General features: G+C 45.8%; 1 protein-coding gene across 1 annotated transcript in view; it reads right to left on the reverse strand.

Annotated features, from left to right (window-relative positions):
• Positions 1–51: 51 nt before the first annotated feature.
• LOC127196108 (protein THEMIS3-like) overlaps positions 52–25,244 on the reverse strand; it is a 63,425-nt gene continuing 38,232 nt past the window's right edge. Inside the window, exon 6 of the mRNA XM_051153686.1 lies at positions 52–327. Within this exon, the coding sequence (XP_051009643.1) occupies positions 52–327 (276 nt within the window). The remainder of the gene's footprint in view (positions 328–25,244) is intronic.

Here is a 25,244-nt window from a genome sequence, read left to right on the forward strand (position 1 = left end):
AGGACCGAGCCGCCCGTTCCGCTCCGCTCCGCAGCGGGGCGTCGCTCTCTGTCACCCCGTCCCCTCCGCCCTCTCTGCTTTGCGCGTTTCCACTCGAGGTTTGCTGTCACCGCGCACAGTTCCCAGGAACCACGCGCTTTTATTAGCAGCCCGTCCCAGGAACAAAGGTCGAAGCGCATAGCCTGTGGTCACCGTCCAGACCTCAAGGTGCTGTGGGTGCGGGGGCAGGAGGCGTCCGGGGCTTTGGCCCACGGGGGATTCGGGTGTGAATGTCGCTTTGGCGGTAGCCCACGCACCTTGGCAGGGCCGTGGCTCTGTGTGCTTTTCCTGTTCGGGGCCCCAAGGAATCAGCTGTCTAAACTGGGTTGCTGTATTCCTCAGACTCTCGAGTTACAGTCCGCCAAATTCAGTAAATGGCATGCACTTAGTAGGAAGCCAGCAGGTAGACTCAGATGACAGGCGACCTAAACTCTGAAGGTTTAGGAGTTGACATGGTTGAGTTATTTTGCCGTTTCTACTTGAAAATATTTAAGACTGCAGAAGCTTGCCAGAGATTTATTTAGCAAAGTCCTATGAGTGAACTCGAGCACCTCAGAACACTGGGTTCTAAACTTGATAGGAGCTGGCACGCTTGCGAAGAATGATCACGCTACGCACCAAATTTCAGCCGTATTTAGAACTAGGTTTACTAAAGCATAGCGCATGCGTTCGTCTCGCCAAAGTTGAGGAAGTCACATTATTTTGCAAAAGTAATCACGATTGAATTTAAAAATTATTTTATAGACCGTCTTAGACATCTTTCTTTTTTCTTGGAGGTACTGCGGATGGAACCTGGAGGCTCACATGGGAACGAAAAGACTTTTCATCTATTATTGTTACAAAAACTTCAAAACAAAGGAGCAGCAAAACAATAAGCCATACAGCTTGTTGCAAATTCCAAAGGACGATGCAAATTAAATTGGGTCCCAACAGGCAAGTGACTATGCCATGGCTTGTAGAGCTTGAGACCCCAGTATCCAAAATAGTATATCTTCCTCATAAAGCGGGTCTATTATTTACTCGTAGCGGATGTTTTAAACAGGGGAGATTTGGAAAGAACTCCACGGGGCGCAGGTTTGATGTATGTTTGCTGCTTTAAGCCAGTTATCAAGGTCACTCCAGGGTGCTCCAGCACTCAACAGCTTTGGCACACACCCCAAAGTCAGAGAGCGTTACAGGGATGAATAAATGAATGGGTGAATGAATGAAGTCATCACAGGTAACCATATAAACAAAGGTGGTTTGTGTTCACTCTAGACTGTGTAATAAAAGGGGCACATCCTGCTTTACGAGCAATTGCCCCCCCCCCCCACTCCCAAAGGTCTCCCTGGATATTACCTAAACACCCACGGGATCAGCCTGATGCAGTGAGAAGCAGAGCGTGAACATCACCTGGGGTCTCCACTGCAGGAAAAGTAGTCGCTGAAGAAGAGATGGGAGACAGGTGCTACACATCTGGAGAACGCACAGGTGTGGGAAACCAAGGGTTGTGTTTCACAGTGTGGGGAGATCACGTTGTGCCTTCTGTTCTTTGGTGAATACCAAATGTAGTTGTTTTAATAGACACATACAATTAATACATACCGGGGGGGGGGGGACGTGCTGTGACGTCCTCATGCCCACATACTGTGATATTTAAATCAGAGTAGACATATTTCACTGGACATACATTGTATCTTCACTGAGAGCCCTTTTGAAATGTATACACTGCTATGAGGTGAAGGCTTTTTTTTTTTAAATCCACAATCGAATGAGATTGTGTGCTTATCTTTCTGTACCACGGTTATTTTATCAACTGATGCCCAGTTCCAGGTGACGCAAAGGACGTCACCAGTGGCGAACGCTACTTCCACTGCTCGTAGGCATCACACTGTCTTTGTCCATTTCTCACTTGATGGACACTTTGTTCCCCTTCCTTGGCTATTGTGAACAGCACTGCAGTAAACACAGCAGCACAGATGTGTTCTTGGCATGCTGACTTCACTGCCTTTGGTATTTGTCAGGTGGTGTTATGATTTAGCATTTAAATGCCCCACAAAGGCCCATGTTGAATAAAAAAGCTTGGTCCCTGGCTTGGTGTAATAGGGAGGTGATGGGGACACTTAAGAGGTGAGACCTTGACTGGGGGCAGTGGTGTACTTCCTTTTCTTTTTTTCTGTCTTTCTTTCTTTCTTTTTTTTTTTTTAAAGATTTCTTTCTTTCTTTCTTTCTTTCTTTCTTTCTTTCTTTCTTTCTTTCTTTCTTTATTATGTATACAGTGTTTTGCCTGCATGTATGCTTGTGTGGCCAGAAGAGCCTACCGGATCTCATTATAGATAGTTGTGAGCCACCATGTGGTTGTTGGGAATTGAACTCAAGACCTTTGGAAAAGCAGCCAGTTCTCTTAACCTCTGAGCCAGCTCTCCAGCCTAGCGCTGCACATCTTTAATGCCAGGACTTGGGAGGCAGAGGCTGGTGGATCTCTGTAAGTTCAAGGCCAGCCTGTGCTACCTACCTAGTGAGACCCTCTCTCAAGAAAAAGAAAGAAGAAAGAAATGAGGCTGTTAAGTCATCAAGGGTATGCCTTCAAATGAGGATAGTGGGACCCCCACCCGTTTAATCATTTCCTCCACCGTGAACACCTTACTACTAGTCCAAAACTTTGGGACCAGTTAGCCAAGGAGGAAAGCTCCAAAACGGTGAGCTAAGCAACCTTTCCCTCCTGAGAACTGATCATCTCGGCTGCTTTGTTACAGTGACAGAAAGCTGACTAACCCAGGGATTGCTGGATCATTTAACAGTTTTTATTTTATTTTATTTTATTTTTGTAGGGTGGCGAATTGTTGTGCTCTTAAGTTGATCTGCTTCCAGCATTTTATTCTTTGTGCTTTCTATGTTTTGAAGTAGCTTCCAAAGTTCACTGGATGCCAAGTGTTTTGCTGGCACCATTCCCTCTGAGCCATCTTTATTCTTTTTATTCAGAGGCCCTTTCTCTTTCCATGAAGAAAGTAGGCTTGCCACCAAGGGCTTTCTCTGGCTGCGCACCAGGAGTTTCTGAACAGGGGTGGGGGCAACTTGTACACAGTCACTGTTTCTTCTGTGGCTCTTCTCAAAGTGGATTGGCATCTCACATGCAGAATTCTCAAGGATTTGTTTCTTGGCTGCACTTGTATTTTTGTTAGTTATTTCTTTCACTTGACTGCTTTTGTCAAACGGCTAATGTGTGCAGCATGGGAGGCAACACTAGCAGTCTTTGTGTGAACTGAGTAAAGTGCGGGGTGTGGTGGTTTGGGTGAGCAGAGTCCCCCACAGGCTCCTATATTTGAGCACTTGGTTCCCCAGGTGGTGGGGACATTATAGAACCTTTAGGAGGTGGAGCCTTGCTGGAGGAAGTGGGTCACTTTCTGAGTGATAGCGCACAGTGCTCTCTGCCTCCTGTTTGTGACTGATGATGTGATCTCCCACCTTCCTGCTCTGGCTTCCTGCTGCCATGCCTCCCTCACAATGCGGACTCTCTCCGGATAGGCTCTTCCACAAGCTGCTTTTGCTGTTTCCTCACAACGACAATAAATAAATAAATAAATAGTCCATACACACAGCGACACAACGCTGGAATGATTGGCATCATGATAACATATCTGACTCCAGCTTTTAATATTGATCGACATCCTTCGAGTCTTCCTTCCCTTCCCGTCCAATCCTGGGTCGAGGCAAGGTGCCTAGCGGCCTGGTGAGAGAGTCTGACCTGTAAGCCTCCATTTCAGCGTCCTGTCTACCCGCTGTGTGAACACCGCATGCAACTTCCCAGTATCCCTCCTTCGGGTGGTTTTCGGGCCTGTTTTCCAGGGCAGCTCGAGAGGACGCCCCTGCTATCTCCAGAGAGCTTCAATTACGCAAACGACGACTGGTGTGGGCTAACAGGCACACCTTCTTGGAGCAAGTGCAGCCTTTTCATTCCTGGCATCCAAACCTCCTATCAATGGACGTCCATGCTGTCTTTCTCCCAGAGTGCACCCGACAGACACGAGTGGTCACAGGCTTACAACGGACGTGTTGTTACCTATATGATGTGTGAACTTATGATGAGTGAGCTGGACAGTTGGCTGCGAGTTGACACTTTCTGAAATTAATCGTGTAAGTATCCCATGGTTGCTGACATCAGAACTTTTGCTAACTGGCATTTAACTAAGTGTGACATGGAAATTTTCCCTTATCAGAGCCGAACAAAGAGGATCCACTGTATTATAAAGCACCAATGTGCAACAAGAGTGGGCACTGGATAACACTGGATTGAGTAACACACCCAGAGGGAAGGCCAGATGCACAGGCAAAGAGGCACCCACTTTCTTGCTAAGATGTATTTTAGTCCATCTCATCACACATCCCCGTGATGCACACGGGAGTAGGCACCGCTCTCATTGTTCTAATTACAACTGCTTTGTTCTCCCCGAGGAGAGCACATGAGAATCCCAGTGAGTGGCTACAGTAATCACCGCTGCTCATCCACTCAACGACACACCCTTACTCATAGCTAACAGAATTTTGACTTTGTTCAGTTACCTACACTGCTCAGTGAAATCATGTGCTTCGGGTACAGCTTGTTCAAGGAGCAAGACCTGGGGGCAGGGTGTGTGTGTGTGTGTGGGGGGGGGATGAACGTAAATTCTCTAGGTCAGTCGTGTGCACTCTAAGCCCCTGTCAGTCAGCCTTGTGTCTAAGCAATTTGAAGCCTCTCCGTTTTAAACTTCAAAGTCATGCTGGGCTCTAACTCCAAAGTGGAGGGGTGGCAACCCTCCCATAGCGAGCTTTTTAAAAACAATAGGTGGACTGAAAACATGGTATTGGTGAACTTTTAAATTTTGCCAACAAAATGTAGCGCTCAACGGTAAAGCAATATTCTTTTAAATGAAGATGAAGAGGGAGGCGTTGTGTGGTGCAATAACAGAGTATAAGAACGAGAAGTTGGGGTTCCAGAGACATGCCTGCCAGAGAGTTATGTGCCACACAAGCCTGAGCACTCGAGTCAGATCACCAGTACCCACAGGGAGGTCAGTCATTTTAACCCCAGCAACTTGGGGTGAGAAGTGGGTTTCTGGAACGCATTGGCTGGCCAGCCAGACCGAACAAGTGAGCTCCAAGTCCAATGAGAGAGTCTGTCTCAAAAAGGAAAACTGAGGTGGAGGGAGACTGGGAAAGACACATGACATTAACCTCAGGTCTCCGCCCCAAAACTCCAGGACAAGGGGACATGAGTGCTTCCTCAGAGACAGTGGAGTCAAACCTATGAGAAGGCCACTGTGTGTCACTTTAGGTCTCATCCAAGAGAGCCATCATGAGGGACACGGAGCATGCACAAAGCACGGAAGGAAAAAAAAAAATCAACATTTCTGTTTAGGGAGTTGCCAGCGGGAGATGGCCGCAGGCATGGGAGGCCGGAGGAAGATGTCCAAGAGAATCACACAAACCCTCCTCAGAGATAACCAGCTTTGGTTATCTTCCGGGAAGGTGGGACAAGAGGGCAGCTCAGTACCAGCTGAACTCTGGTCCTCCTCCTCTTTTCCCATCACCCACTGCACACCTGCCAGCCCATGGGTAAGCAAAACCATGGCAGGTGAACTGCAGGGGATTAAGAAGATGTGGCCTGGGAAAAGGAAGGGGACCCGTTTTCTAGGCTCCTTTGGGCCATGGGGAAATGCCCTGCGTAAATCTGCACTTAGACTATTACAGAGACTAGAATGGTCTCTGTGCGGAGGCCATTTCTGTTGAGAATGAGCTGAAAGTTATAGAAATGCTTAGGTTCTCAAGGGTGGAGGCATGACCAACAAGCCCCCTTCCCCAGTAAATTGAAAAATGCCTTTATTGCAGGGGACCCAGGTTCAGTTCCCAGCACCAACATGGCTTCTCACAGTTACCCATCACTCTAACTCCTGAGGCTTTCTTCTGGCCTCTGTTGGCACCCGCACACATGTGTTGCACGGACATACCCTCAGGTACATAATTAGACACAAAATAAATACTTTTAAAAACAGCAACATGAAAAAAAAAATGGTTTCATGATGACAGCCCCTGAGCCCTGTCTGTTCTGTTCTCAAGTTGTGAGTGTTCAGAAAAATGAGAAAGGTGCATGGAGCTTCGTGTCCTGACCCTTGCTTTGTCGACAGTAGGAGAGTGTCTCCAGTCCTTGGTGCTAGCTTAAGACAAACTAGGTATATTTTGGCTTAGACGAAATGACTTTTGTCTTGACAGTTTCTGGTCCAAACCATCAAGATCTATTTGGTGTCACTGCCACAAAGGGTCACACTTCAGGAAGTCCCCAGAGCATTGTACAAGGTCTAATCCTGGATTTGTCTGCTATTTTCCTTGGTCTGATTGCACATCAGGGTTGTGTTAGAACAGCTAAAAAAATAGACATTATGGAAAACAGTATGGGGGTTCCTCAATTAAAAAATAATAAGAGGATGGTGTACACTGCCATGTGGGTGCTGGGAGCCCAACCCAGGTGATCTGCAACAGTGGTAAGTACTCTTTATCACAAGCCCATCTACTCAGCTCTCAACGCAATATATATATATATATATATATTTTTGGTTTGGTTGTTTTGGTGTCCAAACACCAAAGACAGGGTTTCTCTGTGCAGCTTTCACCGTCCTGGGACTCACCTTGTAGACCAGGCTGGCCTCCCATGCAGAAGTCAGCCTGCTTGTGCCTCCTGAGTGTTCCCGTGTTCATAACAGTACCAGTCAGAACAGCTAAGACTTGGAACCCATCTGCTAGTGACTAGATAACCAACCAGACAAATAAAACTCCATGCTACATAGTTTTTAATAAAAAAGTAGAGAAATGAAAATAAAAAGCGACGCAGCTTAAATTGAGAAATATTCCACACCACTCGAAGTGCCAGTGTCATTAGATGAGTCAAGGCATTAGAGATAGCCTCGGGGCACCGAATTTTTGGTGTTGTATTAAGGAAAGAAAATCTAGTGCTTCCCCTTGGATTAGTTTGTCCAAGAATGAAGCCAGGTTTGAATTCTTTACTTCTCTCCCCATCTCCTGTTTGTCTATAGCTTGTGGCCACTGGCTTGTCTGTAGTCTGTTTGTTGTGTCTGGTCTGTCCCTGTTGCTTGTGTCTGTTCCTAACACAAAGCCCTGCTCGGTGTTTATTGAACAGCACAGAAAGCATCACCCGGGGAACAAATGACAGTACTGTACAGAAATCTTTTGAAAACAATTTATGTGCATTGGTGTTTTGCCTGCATGTGTCTGTGTGAGGGTGTCAGGTCCCCTAGAACTGGAGTTATAGACAGTTGTGAGCTGCCATGTGGGTGCTGGAGATCGAATCCTGGGTCCTCTGGAAGAGCAGCCAGTGCTTTTAACCACTGAGCCATCTCTCCAGCCCCATGCACAGAAATGGTTAACAGGGTTTCACAAGGGGAAAAGCGAATGCTCTCTAGCTGACCTCAAGTGACCACCATGTATTCACTACAGCAAACAAACCATTTTCAAGCAATAGCCATACGTTGTTTCCAGCATTTGTGGCAGATACTTGTTGTGTAATGTTACTTTAGGCTTGTTTGTTGTTTTCAGCAAATGACTACTGTAACACACAAACATATACACACATCCATTACTTGCTGGCTCGGGGGCATGGAAGGACACATAATTTAAGATTAAAGGTATACATTAGCTCAGCTTGTAACAGCTGAGTATGTGGGAAGTCCAAGGCTGCTGTTCACATTGTTATTTTAAAGGCAGGTTAAATAAACAGGCTGAGTACGCAGGGTGTCAGGCTGTCTTAAGTGACCTCAGCGTGTGTTATTAACTTAACTGAGAGCTTTAGCACAAGTTCCAGTCTTGTTGGATGTAAGGGATATGTCCATAGATTGTATCACTACCATTAGAAAGACCAAGTCACTGACATTGGTTGGAAGTTTTCTGAACAGTGCTCATCCCTCTGGGACTCTGCTGTGTAGGAACAGAGGATGCTCAGCCCACATTGTAGACCTCCAGTAACTTTAAAGAGACTTAATCCTGAGCAGCTGCGTTCTCCACAGAGAACCAAGTCTGTCAAAGTTAACATACCTTGGAGGCTATGGAGATATTCTGAATTACACCTCAAGATTCAATAATTGCTGTTGCAAACATATTGCACTTTTAAAAGCCAGGCTGATATGATTCTTATTTTTATTTTTTAATTAAAACTATTAGTTCATTAGTTCACCACCTTCTTCTTGCATGAATTTAAAAATGCCTCACCGTGTTGATCAGTGACTCTCAACTGTAGGTCTGCATTGGTTACAAAAAAAAAAATAATGCTTAAAATATTCTCTAAGTCATAGACTCTTACAAATATTGAAATGGCTCAGTTCTGTGGAGACTCATAAGAAAAAGATAAGTAGATTTAGAAATTTAATGTTTGATTGTCTACTGTGAGACCCAGATGAGCATTACTTTTTTTTCCCTCCTGGTGTTTGTTATTTCAGTGTAGGAAAACACTGCAATTTGCTTCACCTGAATATAACATTAAAAAGCAGATCATCATTTCCTCTCAAGCAATCTCTCAATCTCCGCGATGTTTTTAAAGGCATTAGTGTATCAGACATCTGCTGTGGCACGGTTCTCCTCATGACACAAATTTCACTTAAAAATGATCCCAAATTAGTGCTGAGTGAGCTCAGTTGAAAGTAGGAGTTGTAAAAATGATACTTTGAGCTTGTTTTCTAGAACATGTCTCGTACTGTATACTTTCGAAGATTTCCATACGGGTTCATCTGAGCCCCCATGGAACTTCCAGTCTCAGTGAGAGCCAACCAAGGAAGTTCTTTTTTTTTTTTTTTTTTTTTAAGATTTATTTATTATGTATACAGTGCTCTGCCTGCATGTGTGCCTGCCCACCAGAAGAGGGCGCCAGATCACATTATGGATGGTTGTGAGCCTTTTTGCCGTTTCTGGGTATTGAACTGAGGACCTCTGGGAGAGCAGCCAGTGAGTGCTCTTAACCTCTGAGCCATCTCTGTAGCTCTGGAAATAATTTCTTAATACACACTAACGCCTACTGAAGTCGCAAAGTCAGTGCATGCTGTCTGGTGGCTAACAAGCCATTCGGTCACATTGGAGGAATTTTTCCTGCAGTGTTTGTTGACAAACTTGGAAATGTGTGAAATGAGGAACTGATGTCTTACAACTATCTGTATCTCTGCTGTTGTGGCCTGATCTGTTTCCTAGGCGTACTCAAGGGCTATTAAATTCCACCACAGCCCCCAGACTTTAGCACAACTGACGTCATGATAGAAACCCCTTCAGGCTTTGGAAGCCAGCACGTGGGCAGCTGTGCCTGACAAAACAGGAACAAAAGCTAAGTCAATGGCCCCAAGATGCAGCTAGGAAAGTCCCTAACTGCATTAACCTTGGTTTTTCTAGTTCTGCTTCTTGATAACTGTCTTGTTAACTGAAATGTGTCACAGAGGCAGGCAGATCGTTGTGAGTTCGAGGCCAGCCTGGTCTACAAAGTGAGTCCAGGACAGCCAAGGCTACACAGACTCTGTCTAAAAAAAAAAAAAAAAAAAAAGAAAGTGTCAATCCAAGATATGGCTTTTTTCGTGTGCTTCAAAAATTAAGAACAGTAAGGCTTGGGGCTGCATGGTTTGGGCAAGTTCCCTGTGCAGCCACCGCTGGCTATAAAGACCTTCTATTGGCTTTAAAAGTCTGTGTGTCCTCCAAAGGTGGGGAGGATCTGGGAGGAGTTGGCGGAGGGCAAAACATGATCAAAATATATGAAAAACAACGGCAGCAACAGAATAGGTATGTATCCTCACTAGTCACATGGAGAAAGACCCCAACAAGATGCTCAGATAAAGAACATCTGGCCAGGTGTGGTGGTGCATGCATCAAAACTGAGCCCCCGGGAGGATCTCTGGGTTCTAAATCAGACTGGTGACAGCGTAAGTTCCAGAGCAGCCAAGAAGACTATACAGAAAAACTCTCTGTTGCCAGCATGCTGGCCCGTGCCTTTAGTCCCAGCACTGGGGAGGCAGAGGAAGGTGGATCTCTGAATTCCAGGACAGCCCGGTCTACAGAGCAAATTCCAGAGTAGCCAGGGATACACAGAGAAACCCTGTCTTGATACCCCCCAACCCCCACCCAAAGAAGATCTAATATTGGAAATCCAGAAGGCAAACAATAATTTCGTGCTTCATGTCGCTGAGTTTGGGGTTTGATGTGAGATCAATTGATGGCAGTGGCATAGGACACAAATTTGGACAGCCTCTCCTTGTTAGTGAGACGGTCCAACACTCTTCAGGTTCAAGGTTTTCTTCTTTTCTCTAACATGTAGTTGGTGATCAAAACAATTTTAATCACTTGGGTGTTTGTTTCTTTGTTTTCGGAGTCCCATGGCTGGGGAAAACAGCTCAATGGTTAAGAATGTTTGCTATAGCCAGGCGTGGTGGTGCATGCCTTTAATCCCAGCGCTCGGGAGGCAGAGGCAGGAGGATCGCTGTGAGCTCGAGGCCAGCCTGGTCTACAAAGCAAGTCCAAGATAGCCAAGGCTACACAGAGAAACCCTGTCTTAAAAAGAAAGAAAGAAAGAAAGAAAAAGAAGAAGAAGAAGAAGAAGAAGAAGAAGAAGAAGAAGAAGAAGAAGAAGAAAGAGTGTTTGCTGTGCAAGCAGGAAGACCTGAGTTCAAGTACCCAGCACCCGCATAAAAAGCCAGGTAACTCCAGCATGGAAGAACAGAACAGGTGGATCCTGGGAACAAAGGTTAAGTCAGGGGTCCCAGCATGGTGGTTGGAAAAGATCCTAAATGTACTAATCTCTCCCACCTCTTGTTGGCATTGTTCCTGGGGAGACGTGAACAAATGTCTCCTTACCTCAGATAGGGAACTGATGTCAGACCAACATTCCTCCCAAAGGCCAAATTAGGGAACCAGTGAGTTTGCTGGGGGTTACTTAAAGAGGCCACTATGGATGGCTCATGAGAGTTGGAGTCCTGGAGCTCGCTGCATGATTAGCAGGCATCTCAACAGGTAGGAGAGTCTCCTTAGCGCCTCTTACTTCTTAAGGAACCTTGGTGAGGGAGGGGCTTATGAATTTAGTCAGTTTCAGGAACATCTTGAGACTTGTGAGTCATTCAGACTTCCTCAGTCTTAAGGAACCTCCCTCCAGGATGGACTATTTTAATTTGTAGGAATCTGCTACACAACGCCTCTGGGTATGCATGCAAAAGTGTACATACTGACACACCCACATGTATGTGTTATACACACACCTCACACATGCAATTAAAAACAAAATCAACAAAAAGAACAAATTAGTGTGCCTGGTAACTCAAGAAACAACACACAGATGGTTCCCAGCTCATGGTTTGACCTGGAAAATGATTATGGTTGGTACGTGCCGTATATTTTGACTTTTGAACTTAGAGCTAGCAGCTATGCACACTTGGACCCTCTCTTGTGATCCTGAGTAGCACAGTGAACCACAGCTCCCTGTCACCCAGTGACCCAAGGAAGAGCGTTGACACACTATATAATACGCTGTGCCACTAAAGCTGTAATGTTTGATAAGGTAAAGGGCTTAATAGGACTGCATTATAAATCAAGGAGTATTGTAAGTTATAATCAATATAGTAGTTCATGTAGAATTTGAAGCCTTTTTTGAGACGGCATCTCACTATGTATCCCTGGCTGGCCTGGAACTTACCATGTGGACCAGGCTGGTCTTGAACTCACTGAGATCACCTGGCTCTGCCTCTACATTGCTGAGGTTAAAGGTGTGAGCCACGACTTTAAAAATGACACATGTTTAACAAACTTCAAGCAGGCTACACTAAGCATTACCTTTCCACTATTCTTATTTTAGTACTAGGGATTGGACCACGGCTAGGCAATATTCCGACACTGAGCTACACCAGCCCAATGCACTGCTTTTCATTGAGAAACTTTTTTGCAGCAGCAGACAATTGTAGTGTTATATAATAGATAGTTCACGTGTGAATTATTAATTCTTTAATTATCTTGTTTTATTCTTAAACGTGTATGGGTGTTTTGCCTGCGTGCATGTCTGTGTACCATGAGCACGCAGGGCCCAAGAAGGTGAGAATAAGGCATTAGATGCTCTGGGCTGGTGTTACAGCTGGTTGTGAGCCACCATGTGGGTGCTAGGACTGAACGCCAGTCCTGTGGAAGAGCAGCCTGGGCTCTCAACCACTGACCAGCTCTCCAGTCCCTTGATGTATATATTTTAACGGAAGTATCGAAGACTAAAATTGGATACTCAGTGTATTCCGGCTCACCTAGAACTCTCTGCGTAGCCCAGGCTACTTTGAACTCTCATCTCTCTAGCCTTAGCCCCTCAGGTGAGGAGACCATGGGTCCATGCTCAGCCCAAGCCCGTAAACACGTATCTAAATTCTTTTCTTATGGATCAGAAACAAATAAAGGTACAGCCGGTTCTTCCCACCAGCAGACTCTGCACTGAGGGATTAAGCCAAATGCCAGATACTGATGGAAAGAACGCGCCTTTCTTCTGGACCTGACTGAGTCCTCTTCACCGTTCCCTAAACAGCAGAGCACAGCAACCCCGTGCCTAGAACTTACGGGTGGGGGTCGGGGGTGGGGGCTAGGGGTGTGTAAAGCCCCGCAAGGAGCCCAGTGAGACCCTGAAACAGCCCTCTGGTTCCACTCGTTTCTAGTCACTTGACTTTTATTGCCTTAAAAAAACAAAACAAAACAAACAACAACAAAAAGCAAAACAAACAAACAAACAAACAAAACACCGCTTTTAAAAGTCACACGGGCTGAGCTATCTGTTGTTAGCCTCCCTCCTGTGCAGCTGTAGACAGTCTCCTCAAGTTACGACGGTAGCCTGAGAATGGTTGCCTAGGTTACTGTTCGGCAACTTACAGGTGGCTGTCTTTATTGAAAACACTAACTCTTCACTCCTGCCCTGTCCTGTCGATGTCTGAAGGGTGACCTATTGATGATGGGGGCCCAACACCCTGCTCCCAGACCATGTGAACCCTACCTCTTCCTTTCTAGATTAATTTCATTTTAAATAATGTGTATGTATGGGATTCCAGTTGCGGTCGGCGGTCAGAGGCGTCCAATCCCTCCCAGGCCCGCGGCGCTGGACTTCAGCTCAGTTGAGAGCTGCCCACTGTGGGTGCTGGCAACTGAATTCGCGTCTCCTGTAAGAGCAGTTTTTACTCGTAAGCGATGAGCCATCTCTTCAGCCTCAACACTGTCATTTTCTAAGAAGAGACACAGGCCGACTGCTGGTCATTTCCAGTCACTCTTCCCCAGGCTGCAAAGCAGTCCATGCAGCTTCCTTACTTCATAAATATCCTCGAACTTTAATCCTTAACGTTTTGAGGCTTGGGTCCCCCCCACCTCCATGCCCTTTGCCTTAGGAAGAAAGCCCCACCACATACAACTGGTCACTCAGTGAATGGCACAGTGTGCAGAGGGCAAAACAGGACTTGTTTGGCGGCAGCGTGCCATCCAGAGACACTCAAGAACGCAGGGGGATGTGGGCAGCTTCAGCTGGTCCTACCCGCTTTGACATGGAGTTCGGTCTCCTCAGGGCCCTGGAACACTGCTGGATATGCTATTGTCTTACAAATTATGAACTGAAGTTCCTGTCTTCCAAGTTCCACAAGCAAAGCTTTTGGCAATCTTAAACAGGTTTTGGAAATATAACAAGAGAAACCTCTGGCGTTTAACTTCTGAAATACAGAAAAAAACTTATCTGCACCGAGCAGTTTGAAGACCAAAAGCCTAGAACCGTGCCCAGCAGCACAAACTGAAACCCTGACATCAAAGCCTGCAAAGGCCAAGCTAATTAGCAGAGGGCAATGGGCTCCAGGCCCAGGAGAAACCAGGCCACAGGAAGCAATGTGCTGGCAAAGCAAAACCAGTGGATGCCAAGCAGTCTCATCTCTGTCTGAACCGTAATTAAGGCATCACTGCCCCTCCTCCACTTTTTCCTTGGTACAGCTTTCCCATCATCCCCTGGGGTAGACTTGAACGGTACTGAGAAAATGTGACCTAGAGGTTTGTTTATTTTTAAAAATGCACGTAGCCTATAATAAAGTAATAAGGGGTTTCAACTTGAAGGGTAATGCTAGTGACACATTTAAGGAAGAAAGATCAGGTGGTCCATGTTGACTGTGTTTGATGAGTTAGATGCATCAGATGTGGACTGAGACCACACAAGGTCTGAGCTGGGGCTGCAGTTCAGTGGCAGAGCCCAAGCAAGAAGATCTGGGTCCCATCCCTTGCACTGCAAAAGAGAAGAGAAAGAAAAAGTGACACAGGATAATATGCCAATGTGCAGTACACTTACAGAACTGGTGTCTGGCCCAGGACCGGGGACAAAAGAAATCCAACCAAGATGCTGGCTAAGAGGCCCTGGTATCCCAGGCTGTCCCTGATTAGAATAAGAGAGAGGAGAGGGGACATACTTTCTCCAGGGACCACGGCTTTTGGCTACATCAACTGGTAAATCTATAGAGAAATGAGCCAACAGAGCCTTTGTAAAGGGGAGGGGAAGGACTAGAGAGATGGCTCAGCGGTTAAGAGCACATATTGCTCTTCCTCAGGATCTGAGTTCAATTCTCAGTACCTATGATCAGGTGGCTTACAACTGCTTGTAAGCTCAGCTCCCGGGGAACCTGACACCTCTGGTGTCTGTGGCCTCTTGCATGCATGTACACATACCCCACCCTCCACATATACATAATTAAAATAATGAAAACATATATTTAAAAAAAAAGATTTATTTATTTATTTTATGTATATGAGTGTTCTATCTTCTGCATGTACACCTGCGGCCAGAAGAGGGCATCAGTTCACATGATAGATGTTTCTAAGCCACCATGTGGTTTCTGGAACTGAACTCAGGACCTCTGGAAGAACAGTCTGTGCTCTTAACCGTTGAGCCATCTCTCCAGCCAATAAAAACAAATCTTTTTACTTTTTATTTTTTTGATTTTTTGAGACAGAGTTTTACTCTGTAGCCTTGGCTGTCCTAGACTCGCTTTTTAGATCTGCCTGCCTCTGCCTCCCAAGTGCTGGGATTAAAGGCATGCACCACCTCGCCCAGCTGTATATTTTATCTTTAATTGTAACAAATACCCTAATTTGTAATAAATAATAATATAAATGTGAAAAATACAGTTTTTATATATTCAGTTAATGAAACAAAGATAACACATAAAAGGGAAAGGTTGAGAGAGAGAGAGAGAGAGAGAGAGAGAGAGAAAGAGAGAGAAATAGAAAGGGAGAGATAGATGGGTCAGAAAGAGGACAGAGGCACAGAGGGGGGACGAGGTGGTCTTAATTTAGAATTCCTGCATCTTTCCGTGGTGGGTAATCAAATCAATCTTGTCAATTTTTTTCTCTGTCTCTGTCTCTCTTTCTTTTTCCTGAGACTGGGTTTCTCATTGTAGCCTTGACTATCCTGGAACATGCTCTGTAGATCAGGCTGGCCTCAAACTCACAAAGATTTGCCTGCCTCTGCCTCTCCAGTGCTGAGATTAAAGGCGCGCGCCACCACTACTGCCCGGCTCTTGTCAGTTTCTTTGGAGGGATGAAGATACTGTGCTTTGACATCACCTTTGCTTCTCCTTCCCTTTCTGCATCATCTACATATTTTTTATTTTTTTCTTTTCTTTCTTCACATGCTGCTATGATATATGCATGATTTTTAGAACTTATCCAATCATAAAGCTTTTATTATTTTCTGTCTTTTAAAATTTTTTTTATTACTTTATTCTTGTTACATCTCAATGGTTATCCCATCCCTTGTATCCTCCCATTCTTCCCTCCCTCCCATTTTCCCCTTATTCCCCTCCCCTATGACTGAGGGGGATTTCCTCCCCCTGTATATGCTCATAGGGTGTCAAGTCTCTTCTTGGTAACCTGCTATCCTTCCTCTGAGTGCCACCAGGTCTCCCCATCCAGGGGACATGGTCAAATATGAGGCACCAGAGTTCGTGTGAAAGTCCTACCCCACTCTCCACTCAACTGTAGAGAATGTTCTGTCCATTGGCTAGATCTGGGTAGGGGTTTAAAGCCTGTATTGTCCTTGGCTGGTGCCTTAGTTTGAGTGGGACCCCTGGGTTTTATTATTTTCTCTTACAATGGAAAAGCAGAATTAAGCATTGCCGTGGATGCTGCCCTTGCCCCATAAATCCCCTCCCATTGGCACTCAAACAAGCAATCCTGAAGCCAATGGACCCCACAGACAAAGAGGGCATGTGAGAGGGGGATGCAGGAGAAAAAGACTAAAATTTTTTATACAAATATCAGATAACCAGAAATATATGTAATAAAATAAATACACTGAAAGAACAATAGGTTGTAAATCAAGGCATTAATAATATTTTAGTCTTTTTCTGTTGTTTTGTTTTTTGAGACAGAGTCTCATATAGCTCTGGCTGATCTCTAACTCACTATATAAATCAGGCTGGGCTCAAACTTGTAGAGATATGCCTGCCTCTGACTCCCAAGGGCTTAAATTTGAATCTTAAATTTTAGGGATTTCTGTTCTGTTACAGCCCACTGTATCCAGCTTGGAAGTGTTCAGAATATTTGATATTCTCTTGCTTGCTCACCAAGGTCATTTGACTAGACTGCTTGACAGAACAGAACCGACTCCCCCCCCCCCCCCTTTTTTCTTTTATAGAAAACACCTATTCCAGTGCTTAGTGCTGGAAGGTGCATGTTCTTGGCCTCAACACTCCTAGATTCTGCCGGGTTACATAAAAAGGATATAGAAAAAATTGCACCAGACTGAACATGGATACGGTTTCCCTCCTTGCCATTGTCACCTAAAGTATGCAGTATAGTGCTGTTTCCGTTGCCTTCACAGAGCATTAGGGGTGAAGAGCCGTGGCTAGGAGGATTACGTAGAGGTTACCTGCAAAAACAGCTATTTTGTTTGCAGCACTTGAGCGTCGAGGCCTTGGGTTCCTGCAGCACATCTGAGGCCCTGTGGACACTGAGGAGTGATTGTACTGTGTCCCTCAGGTATACAGACGCCCTAGGAGTTCTCACAGAGTAGGAATGCTGACCTTGACTACCACGGACGGCCACAGTGACGCTGGTGGACACTCCACGATGGTGCCCTGTAATAAAGTCTCAGCCAGACATTTCCCAGTGTACATCAGCACTCATATTGCTGCGGTTACCTGAACAAAGTTGTCTGCTCCTGCTGGCTGGTTTTCCAGGAGGAATGGAGTCAGAGGCCACAAACAATGCTCCTTTGTATGGGTGTCGTGTCTGGGTGTGGAAGCACTGGTCCGCCTCTCCTCCTGATGGCTGCAGGGTCACCAACCACGACATGCGCCACCCTCTCTTCATCTCATAGTCTGCATCCTCTGTAGCATCCTTTGGTGGAGGGATTTTCCAGACAGTTTTTCTTTTTCCTGAGCACGTAGCATTTGCCATTCATATCAACGTGACTGTTCCTTAAGCTTCACAAGAATTCTGAGACTGATTTTTTGGCTGTGAGGGACGCAACTTTAAATGTAGTTTCAGCTGTGTAATTTTGCCTTTACCCCCCCTTTGCATAAACAAACATTTGTTGTTTCTTTTTAAAGCTGGACATCATTATTTTGAGGTTTTTCTGGGAAACTGTATCAGGCTTTCCAAAGAGATCACGGGATGTTACAGAATGAGCCAACAGCCTTAGGTTTCACACTTCTCACTGTTTCCTTTTGTGCTGTTTAGAATATTTGTTGAATTAATTTTTTTGTACGTGTGCGCATGCGTGCATGTGTGTGTGTGTTAGAATAAAAGTGCTTATATAATCTAGCACTTGTAAGATTGCTTTCTCCCAGTCTGTTATGATTGAACACACGGGTGCCTTTGCTGAATACAAATGCCGAGTCCAGATGTGTAGAGGACCCTGTTCTTTGGCTGGGACAGAGGGAACTCAGACAATATTTAGTATGCTTAGAGCCTACCAGCTACACAAATTCAAGTGCACACTCCTGAGGCTGCAGGGCGAACCTTTGACAGGAGATGGGAACATTCCAGACGCCTTTGTAGAGCTTTTCAACTTTCTTAGTGTTAACCTGTGATTCCCAAAAATCATTGGGTACTAAGTCAGGGAGAATCAGGGTTTTTCCAGGGGTGAGACCCCCTGCTGGGGGCTTATCCAGCCCCAAATGGTCAGTCCCGAGCATATGGACAAGCAACAGGCGGTTGTAGACATATATGTGTGTGACAATAATTGAAGAAGAGGAGGTCATGAATTTGAGAAGGAGGCGGGTAGGAGGGGGGGGGGGGGAAGGGAGGGGTTGAAAGGAAATAAATACAGTACTCATGCTTAGAATTCTCAAAAAGTTAAAGCATTTAGATGACAAATAAAAGGGGCTCACAGGGCAGCATTTCATGTGTTAAACTCATTGCGACAGCACTTGGGCTGCACCACCAGGCACTTGGGCTGTGCCTGGATCTTAGTGGGGGGGGGCAGGAACAATGGGGTGCTCCGTATAGGCTCATGGCCACCTAGAGGTTAACCTGTTCCTCCCCCTTCGCTTGAGAAACAAATGTTTAAGGAATGCTCTGAGGCCAGTTTGTAATGACTGTCACTTCCACCTCTGAGAGTTCACCCTTTGTGGCCCCTTCATGTGATGGGAGACACCTAGAGTCTGATGACCAGGAGCAGAACACAGGCACTTGATTGGGTCGAATTTTAGTTGTGCCTCCTCTGGGCTTACTGTATTTCTGGAGTCACAGAAGGAAATGCGTGCCTTTCCAGGTGCCACTGGCCTGTCTTTTTCCCATGCCTGCTGGCTCCGGCTGGCCGGGACAGGCTCTTCCATGTGGACTGCATGTTCATGTAAGTAACAGTCATAACTAAAGGAGAGGTCATGGCACTATTTTTATGTCTACTCCTAATCTGGAGAACTTTCACCTCCTTAATACAGTAGATCCCGCTTCCTGTGAGTAATGACTACATCCTGTGTACTCCATGCCGCTCCACCCTGTCACATACCACTCCACACATGCCACTCCCCACTGTCACATGTCATTACACTTGTGTATCCTGAGAAGTGGGTGCTTTACTATTTTACCTGTCTGTCATCTCGGTTTACCTCTTTTATGTCACGATTTTAGTGTCCCTTTTAATATTCTATAGCACAAGACATTGACACCCCCTGCTATTGTAATTCCCCACTTAAACCTGTAAAATACTGGCTGCCCCATCTCTTTGTTCAAGAGACACACTTTTCACTGTTAAATGGGAACATACTGCCTTTTCACCATTGTAGTTGACTTTGGCCTCCTGCCTAACCATCTAATTAACCCATTCAAAACGTTCCAGATTCCTTATTTATTTATTTATTTGCATTTATATTTCGTGGAGATGAGTGGGTTTGTAAATACTTCAGACAGCATGGAGGTCAGAGGGCAGCTTGCCGGAGCCTGTCTTTTCCTTCCATCATACAGAACGCCAGGACTGAACCTAGGTTGTCGGGCTGGGACCCTAGTGGATGCTCCCAGCTGTGGGTGAGAGGCTTTGCTATGGAAACCATTGTCACCTGGAGGAGAACACAGCCATCCAGAGTGACTGTGGCGTGAAGAAAAGTCTTCCAGCGCTGGAGCAGTGTGTCCCTTACCTGTGGGTCCCGCCCAGGGGATCTACACAGTGTGCAGCTTGTCTTCTGGAACCCAGAGCACAGCGGGGAGGAGTTTGAAGTAGATCCTGCGCAGGTGTCTTCTCCAGGGAACAGTCGGGGTCCCCAGGGAGAGTCACAGAGCTTCTGGGGGCTCCTGCAGCAAGGGAAGGTGTCCATGTGGAGTCTTGCATCTCACTCCAGCCTGTTCTCCCTGGCACTTGCTGCCCAGGATCTTAGTCTGTCCAGGGAGGGTGAGGTTCCCTTTCTCCTGTGTGAGTCCGCAGACACACACTTAGGGTTGTGGCTTCTTCCGGTATGACGACTCAGTTACCACTTCTCTACCAAGAAACACCTGAAAAGCCTCGGTTCTGTGCACTTCCTTTTTTGGTGTGTGTGTGTGCATATGTGCGTGTGTGTGTGTGTGTGTGTGTGTGTGTGTGTGTGTGTGTGTGTGTTTGAGACAGGGTTTCTCTGTGTAGCCCTGGCTGGCCTCTCACAGTGATCCCTTGCCTCTGCCTTCCTGAGTGATGGGATGACAGGTGTGCACCATTGAGCCCGGCCTTTCTCCTTATTCCCCTGTCTTATTTACTTTTCTTGGAAATGGAATTACCTAACATTTCTACATTTGCTTTAACAAAATGGTATACACTAGATGGGTAGGGCAGATAGGTAGATAGATGGCCTCCAAGACAATGCTTGGACAGGACATCTTCAGTAGAATATATTCTAAGGACAAAATAAAAAAGTTGAAGAAATTGTAACCTTGGTATTGGAGATCTTCTTCTTCTTCTTCTTCTTCTTCTTCTTCTTCTTCTTCTTCTTCTTCTTCTTCTTCTTCTTCTTCTTCTTCTATTATTATTATTATTATTATTATTATTATTATTATTATTATTGAGACAGGGTTTCTCTGTGTAGTCCTGGCTGTCCTGGACTCGCTTTGTAGACCAGGCTGCCTTAAACTCACAGCGATCTGCCTGCTTCTGCCTCCTGAGTGCTGGGATTAAAGGCGTGCGCCACCACGCCAGGTAGATATGTTCTTTTAAGGTGATATTGCCTAAAACTCATGCATAAACTGTAATTTAAAATGCACAACCAGTGAGCTGTCCTAGCTGCCTTTCTGTTGCTGTGATAAACATGACCAAGAGCAACATGGGGAGGAGAGGGCTTATTTGGCCAACCCGTCCCATTCACAGTCCATCACCGAGGGAGGTCAGGGCAGGAACCAGGGGAAGAAGCTGCTTGCTGACCTGCTCCCCAGGCCTTCCTCAGCTTGCTTCCTTATACAACTGCCTAGGACCAGCTGCCTGGGCAGGCCGGGTCTGCTCACATGAAACATCAATCAAGACGAGGCCCCATAGATGAGTCCATGGTCATGCCCACTGTCATGCCCCTCTTCCCAGGTGAGTCTAGTTTGTGTCAAGCTGACAAAAGCTGACCTGCACAGGCAGTCATCACAGGCACAATGGGGACTGGTTTCAGGAGCGTCACGTGTACCCGGATCATGGGATGCTCAAGCCTCTTACACAAAGTGATGAAGTATTTGCGCATAACCTATAAACATTTCCCCACATATATAATCATCTCTAGATTACTTATATTACAGTATTACACAAAGTCCATATAGTGTCCATACTGTATAGTTTAAGGAATATGACAGTACAGATGAAATTAAACTCTGCACTCTCTAACAGTGTTTTTATAGTCTCTACAGGTCTCCTTATCAAGATAATAATTTTATTCAATTATGTCTATACAACTCAAGTTCTATAGGAAACATGGGTTAGGGTAGATGTAGTTTCCCCCCACTGCTCTCAGGCCATGGCTGGTTAAATCTATTCATAAGTCAAAAGGCCTGGGAAGTCCAGGGTATGTTTATGTTTTGGGAAGCAGGGTTTTCACTGTGGAGGAAGTGATGTGTAGAAAGCTCTGGCAAAGCCCGATCTTGCCTGGTTTGCTTGTCCTTTTAAAACACTGACCACACCACTCATGCTGCGAGGCAGCGAGAAATCCACAAGTCCCCCCCACGCAACGTCCTCACTGGAAATTTGACCTAACTCTTACCACAAGAAAAGGATCAGGCAAATTTAGAGTGTAGCGTGATTTGCAGGGACTCTTCGGTGGTGTCATGAAGAGCAGAGAGCGGCGATGGGTTGTGTCAGAGGAGGGAAGAAGAGCAAGACAAGGCTCAAGCGTGAGCCCTTATCTTCTTTCTCAGCCAGAGGGAGCGAGAACTACACAGACCTACACAGGGCGGTGTCTGCACCTGCTGTCCACACCTCGGCAGGAAGCAGCTGCGTGTGCCACACCAGACAAGGCAGCAGTGCTTGATGAGGTTTGAGTGAGTCTGTTATATTGTTATTTTGGAAATTTTAAGCAAAAATACAAGTAAAAAAAAAGTGTGATTAAAAACCAATAAACAAACAAACAAACAAACCAAAACATAGTTTACTTTAAAATTTCAAAAACTACACTACAGGAAAGGTTTTGCTTTATAAAATAAATGACCAAGGGACCCTGGAATAAAAGAGGAGGGTGAGGAGAATGTACTAGACAAATCATTTTGCTTAAGAAATGTAAAGCTGGGGTAGAGATGATTTGGCAGTCAAGGGCACTTGTTGCTCTTTCTGAGGACCCAAGTCTAGTTTCCAGCTCCCATGTGACAGCTCAGAACTACCTGTAACTCTGGTTCCAGGGGATTTGATGCCCTTTGCTGGCCTCTCTGGGTACCTGTACACACATGGGGCTCATAAACTCATCTTCAAAAACATGCCTTAAACTTTTTAAAATTAAACTTTTTTTCATACAGTATATTTTGATCATGTTTTTTCCCCTCCCCAAACCTTCTTTCAGATCTTCCCTGCGGTGTTTTGAATGGCAATGGCCCCCATAGGCTCACATATTTGAGTGATTGCTCCCAGTTAATGCAACTGTTTGGGAAGGATTAGGAGGTGTGGCCTTGTTGGAGGGGGTGTGTCCCTGGTGGGAGGGTGGTGCGGGAGGGTGCTCAAAACACCTGCACTGTTCCCAGGAAACACTCTCCTTCAGTCTCACGCTTGCCTGCCTGCACTCCAGCACCATGCTTGCCTGCCTGCACTCCAGTACCACGCGATGTGAGCTCTCAGCCGCTCCAGCACCACGCTCGCCTGCCTGCTGCCAAGCTTCCTGCCATGATCAGCACAGACTCACTCTCTGAACTGCAAGCAAACCTCAGGTAAATCCTTCCTTCTGTAACTTGCCTTGGTTATGGTGTTTCTTCACAGTGACAGAGAAGTAACTACGACACTCCCCACTCCTCCAACTTTATGTTTTCTCTCTCTTTGAGGAAAAAACCCCCCACAAAACAAAAACCTAAACGAGCAAGCAAAAAATCAATAAGACAAAAAATGCCCCCTAACCAAAAAGTCCACCCCCTAAAAAAACCCAAATGAACCAACACTATAGAGTTCAATTTGTGTTAACTAATGACTCCTGGGTCTGAGGCCTGCCCTGGAATGTGATTGATATAGTCATGGGAGAAAACAGAATTTCCCTTTGCCAGGTGGTAGCAGTTGCAGATAGCCTTGGATTAGGGGTCCTTCTGTCCACTTTCCCCTCTCACTGCTGTGACCCCATTTGGCTTGAGTCTGTGAGCTTGTATGTCCATCAGTCCGCTTGGATCTGGAAGACACTGCTTCCTTAGTGTCACCCTTCACAGCTGAACAGAGAGATCCCTGAGCCTTGAGGGCCAGGGTCTGAGGAAGGCGTTCTACTTAAGATCTATTTAAGATTGCATGCTCCAAGGCTTCTCTTTGTCTGCAGTGTCCAGAAAAATCTAAAAAGTCTTAAAAAAAAAAAAAAAAAAGAAAGAAAAAGAGAAAGAAACATAAAGTGCTCTCCAGAGAGTACTTGTTCGAAGATAGCTGCCTTTTTTTTTTTCTTTGAGATAAAGTCTCATTATGTAGTCCTGACTACCTTGGAACTCACTGTGTAGACCAGGCTGGCCTCAAATTCATAGAGGCCTGCCTGACTCTGCCTCCTGAGTGCTGGGAATAAAGGTGTGCACCAATTACATACCTTCCTAATTCCGGTGGCGGGACACTGAGGTCCACACTCACTTCCTGTCCTTTAGTCAGACTCTGGTCTGTGGTCAGGGATGCAGGCACCTGGCTGCCTCTTCCAGGATACAGACTGGTCGGAGCCCCATCCTGAGAAAATTCTGGCCAAATTCTAAAATCTTGCCATGACAATGGACGGAAGACCTCATTTTCGAATGCGTTCATTCCCGCCATTCACAGCAAAGCAAAGCATTGCTTAATATATTTGTTTATTGGCCGTTTCTCTTTTACCGTCTCCGATTTTCCTTTTGACACTCCTGTTATTTTTTTTCCCCATTAAATAACTTTTTCTAGTTGGCCAGAAGGCATTCTGTAGAGTATCCTAACTGTTATCATTAGCTTGTCATAACTGTTAGAAATATTTCCCCATATCTGGCACACAGCTTTCCATTTTGCTATAGGTTTTGCTACAACAGATGCTTCAGTGCCCTGCTTATGTGTCTGTGTGTGCACCTCATGTATATCTGGTGCCCGCAGGGTTCAGAAAAGGCTGCCAGACTCCCCGGAATTAGAGATGGTTGTGACACATCATATGGGTCCCGGGACTTGAATCCCAGGTCCCCTGAAAAGTCAGACAATGCTCTTAACTGCTGAACTAGCTCTTCTGCTCCAGCTTTCTCTCTCTCTCTCTCTCTTTTTTTTTTCCGAGACAGGGTTTCTCTGTGTAGCCTTGGCCATCCTGGACTCACTTTGTAGATCAGGCTGGCCTCGAACTCACAGCGATCCGCCTGCCTCTGCCTCCCGAGTGCTGGGACTAAAGGCGTGCGCCACCACGCCCGGCCTCCTTTTTTTTTTTTTTTTAACATAGTGTATTAATTTAATTTCTGTTACTGTGAGAAAACTCCCTGACAAAAGAAACTTAGGGGAGAAAGGGTTTATTCAGCTCACAGTCCAGATCGTAACTATCATAGCGGGGAGTCAGAGCCCCAGCAGCTCCAGGGCGCCAGCCGCAACCAGTCTGTAACCAGACACAGGGCCAAGATTACACGCATGCGCAGTGCTCAGCTCACGTTCTAAAATTCGGGGCCCCTCCTCAGTGACCCAACTGAGAAATCCCAAGTAGGAATCTTGCATAGGCCTGCCCACAGGCAACCTCATCGAGACAGTTTCTTATTGAGAGTCCCTTCTCAGCTGATTTGAAGCTACGCCAGCAAAAGCCAATCATCAGTGGGTTGGAGGGTTGACTCGGTGGTTAAGAGTACTTGTTGCTCTTCTTGAGGACTGAGATTCATTTCCCAGTACCCACTTAGCTGTCCACAACCTTCTGTAACTCTATTTCAAGGGATTCATTTCAGAGGATATGACGCGTACTTTTGGCCTTTGTGGGCACCAGGTCCACATGCAGGCAAAACATTCATTAAAAAAAAAAAAAAAAAAAAAATCAAAGCAAAACAAAACGAAAACCAAACCCAAAAATCCCAGCCACTCAGATTGCAAGCACTTCATAGACTGAGCCATGTCCCCAGCTGAGGTCGTTGCCCTCCCTTCAAACAGCGGCCTTTCA

The sequence above is a fragment of the Acomys russatus genome, chromosome 12, assembly GCF_903995435.1.
Source record: "Acomys russatus chromosome 12, mAcoRus1.1, whole genome shotgun sequence".
Classification (NCBI taxonomy): Eukaryota; Metazoa; Chordata; class Mammalia; order Rodentia; family Muridae; genus Acomys; species Acomys russatus.